This window comes from Henckelia pumila, chromosome 4, assembly GCF_033568475.1.
Source record: "Henckelia pumila isolate YLH828 chromosome 4, ASM3356847v2, whole genome shotgun sequence".
In the NCBI taxonomy this organism is placed as follows: Eukaryota; Viridiplantae; Streptophyta; class Magnoliopsida; order Lamiales; family Gesneriaceae; genus Henckelia; species Henckelia pumila.
In genome coordinates, this window is record NC_133123.1 from 190,607,349 (window position 1) to 190,610,816 (window position 3,468).

A 3,468-nucleotide genomic window follows, 5' to 3' on the forward strand; every position below is an offset into this window, starting at 1 on the left:
ATTTTTAGATCTACTACTTTGAGATTCGCAAAAGAATCCGCAAGATCTTATAGATCCTCGAGATTTAATCTTTCTAAAGTAGTCATCAGATAGTGTTTTTCTCTGATACTGCTTTTATAAGATTAATCATCATTTCATCATCAGTTAAAGGTTTTTGAACCACTTTGGTTTTACCTTTTTGATGTAACAAAAGTTTGATATCAAACGAGAGTGGTAATCTTCCTTCTGTATTTCCTTTTCTAGAACCAGAAGTGTGTTCTAGATTTATGGTTTTATTTTGAAGATCCTTTAGAGTTCCAAGAATTTCTTCAATTTGTCGAGGTATTTCATACAGCTGCTTGCTGTAATATTGTACCGTCTTTTGAATTTCTCTAAGATCTCCGGAGAGTTTAGAGGAATCTGGGGTAATCTCTAAAAATTGAGATTTAGAAATCATCTTTCTTTATTCCTTCAAAATTGAGAGCATTAATCACAACATGTTGTAAGTAATCTATTGTGAATAGATTAACTTGTTTATAGGCTTTTATATGAATAATTTCCTCTTGATTCAAACCTTCGTTTGAAGTCATTTTTTGTAAAAATCTTATTCTCAACAAAGAAAAAATATAAATTAATGAATAATATAAAGTCTGAATAATTAACTTAAGGCTTTGATACCATTTTTGCAGATTTTTCAAGTACCATAATTGAGCACAATCATTGCATAAATGAAGTACATAAATACATAAATTGGGTACAAGAATTAAACATTGGATTTGACCAAATTTGATGGTCCTAAAGAGTTTTAAAAAAAAAATTTATTGTAAAAATTTATAAAAAAGTTAGGTTTGGATTTAAAAATTTATTCACAATTTAAAGGTATCTCTTATACCCGTAGAATTCCAAAATCTAACAGTGGAGTTTGATAATTAATGCAAATTGTGGGCAAACCTAAACACCACAGGCAAACATATACCTGCATATGTACATACAAATTGGCGGCATTGAATGTTCTATTCTACCCTCATCGCGTCATAAGACACATTGTCATTTTCCACAAAAACCCAAGGCCATTTTCGTCAACGAAAACCCCACATTCAATTCTCTTCCACCTGCCACTTTCCTCCGATTTCCCCTCTTCCTTTTCCTCTTCCAATTAATTAATTAATATACACAGAAATTTTTCAGTGATTTTTCTTCCAAAGGAACAGTGAGAAATGGAGCACCCATTTTTCCCGACGACCACCACGCGGGCGGAGGCGCTGCGGTGGCTCACTATCTCGGAGAAGCTGCTGTCGGCGCGTGACCTGATGGGGAGCAAGTCTTTCGCCACGCGGGCGCGTGACTCAGACCCTACGCTCACCCCCGCCGACCAAATACTGGCTATCGTGGACACGCTCCTCGTCGGCGACAGCCGGATCGGGAACAACCAGCAGGACTGGTACTCGATCCTCCGCCTTACGCCGCAGCAAGGCCGTGACTCTGAGCTTATAGCTTCCCAATACCGGAACCTTGCGGTTATCCTCAGCCCGCAGAGGAACAAATTCCCCTTTGCTGAGCAAGCTTTTCGGCTTGTTGTTGATGCATGGTCAGTTCTCTCAGACCCCCCAAGGAAAGCTCTTTACGATAAAGAACTCGCCTTTTACTTGCATTCGCAGCAGCAGCAGCAGCAGCCGGACCCTTTTCATAACCCCATCCCCACATTGCCGCAGAACTTCGTGTTCTTCGGCTCCAGCGGCCCAAGTAACGTTGCTCCTCCACAAGTTCATGCTGGTGGAAGCAGTAGCGGTGGTTCAGTTCATTTTCCTCCTCAAGTTCAACAGGTACATACGGCGCAGCAGCAGGTCGATTCAGTTACCGTTGGGTCCACCCGCGAACAGCAAAATTTTGTGAGTTTTGCTTCACCTTCTAATTTAGGTTTTGGGTCTCTATCTGGTTCTAAGTCGAGTCAAGAACCGGTGTATAAGCAGACACAGCCAAGCTACAGTGGCTTTCCTGCTGGTAATGTTGCTTTTGCCTCTTGGTCAACCCAGGAGCAGGTTAATAATAATAATAATAAGCAGAAAGAGCCATTACAAGATTACCCAAGTGTTGATGATAAAACTAAGGACGAAGCATGTGCTACTGAGACTGTAGAAGATGGAGTGAATGAGGAAGAAATGGAGAGAGTGGATGTGCAAGAGGAGGGAAATGAGGGCGATTTGAGTTTTTGGACTACATGCCCGTATTGCTTTTATGTCTACGAGTATCCTAGGGAGTATGCTGATTGCACTCTGAGGTGCCAGAACTGTAGAAGGGCATTTCAAGCAGTGGTGATTCCACCACCACCAACTGTGGATGGGCAAGAAGGGTACTTCTGCTGCTGGGGTTTTTTGCCACTGGGCGTCTCGATGGAGAATTGGGAGAAAAATAGGGCTGCAGCTTCGACATGGACCCCATTTTCACCCATGTTCTCTTTCCCTGGAATGGCTAGGGGACGGGGAAGGAGGAATTCAGGCCCGAGGGTTTACTATGATGACGATGATGTTTTTGTGGAGATTTCGGAGCCAAGTGATTCAGAAGACGCCGATTGGCAGGATAATAATAAGATCAAGAAAAGGAAAATGAGTAATGTCAAAGGAAGGGGCTCAAGTGCAATAACCAACAGAACTGCTAAGAATGTGCAAGTTGATAAAGGGAAGAATGTGAACGCTGAAGATGGATTTGCATCTCCAAACGGGGTAGAGATGGTGAATAAAACGACTGGCGAGTCTTCTAAAAAAGGAGCTACGACCAATGCTCGGAAGCAACCTGGCAGGGTTGCCAAGAATTTCGGAAAATTGGATTTGAATGTGGAGTTTAGCAATGAAACTGAGGAGCCTGCAGCTGCAGCACCTAGGGTGAACCAAGGGAATGGACCAGGACGTGGGGAGGATGATAACATAGAAGGCATTGGTTTTTTTGAGGGTCTTGATGAATTTCTCAGCAGTCTTCCGATTCTTAATGTTGTAGGCGATGACAAGGTTGTCAAGGCTTCTTGATAAAGTAACACCTCTTTCAGTTGTAACTTTTGGTAATTGCGAGGTTTATGATGGCTGCATAGCTTAGTAAGCTGTCTTTTGTGTTGTAATTTAGGATTACATAAATTAATTAGATTATCTTGGATATTTATTTCTTAGTTGTTTTGTTGCGGTTCAATTTGATTATGTATGTATATTACTTTTCTCCTTGAAACTCGTTTTTATAGCTTCCCAACTCAAAAACACAATATTTCGTTGCATAGCACTCTTTTTGGTTGGTAATTTGCTTTTCACGTGTTTTGCTAGTCAAAATTTGATTCGTTCATTTGTGGTAATATTGTTCTACATTTTCCGAAATTATAATGTATTTGACGCTATTTGGGGTTTTGGTAGTTCTATCTGGTTAATGAATTATTTAAGTATCTGGCATGTTTAACGGACTAAAATGTGATTAGCTGTCGTGAAAAACATCTGTATTGGTGTAACTCTA

General features: G+C 40.7%; 1 protein-coding gene across 1 annotated transcript; it reads left to right on the plus strand.

Moving 5' to 3' along the window:
• Positions 1 to 1,081: 1,081 nt before the first annotated feature.
• On the plus strand, positions 1,082 to 3,174 carry LOC140865048 (uncharacterized). The gene has a single exon (XM_073269547.1). It carries the CDS (start codon positions 1,197 to 1,199, stop codon positions 2,997 to 2,999), a length of 1,803 nt encoding a protein of 600 aa, XP_073125648.1. The 5' UTR covers positions 1,082 to 1,196; the 3' UTR covers positions 3,000 to 3,174.
• The last annotated feature ends 294 nt before the right edge of the window (positions 3,175 to 3,468 follow it).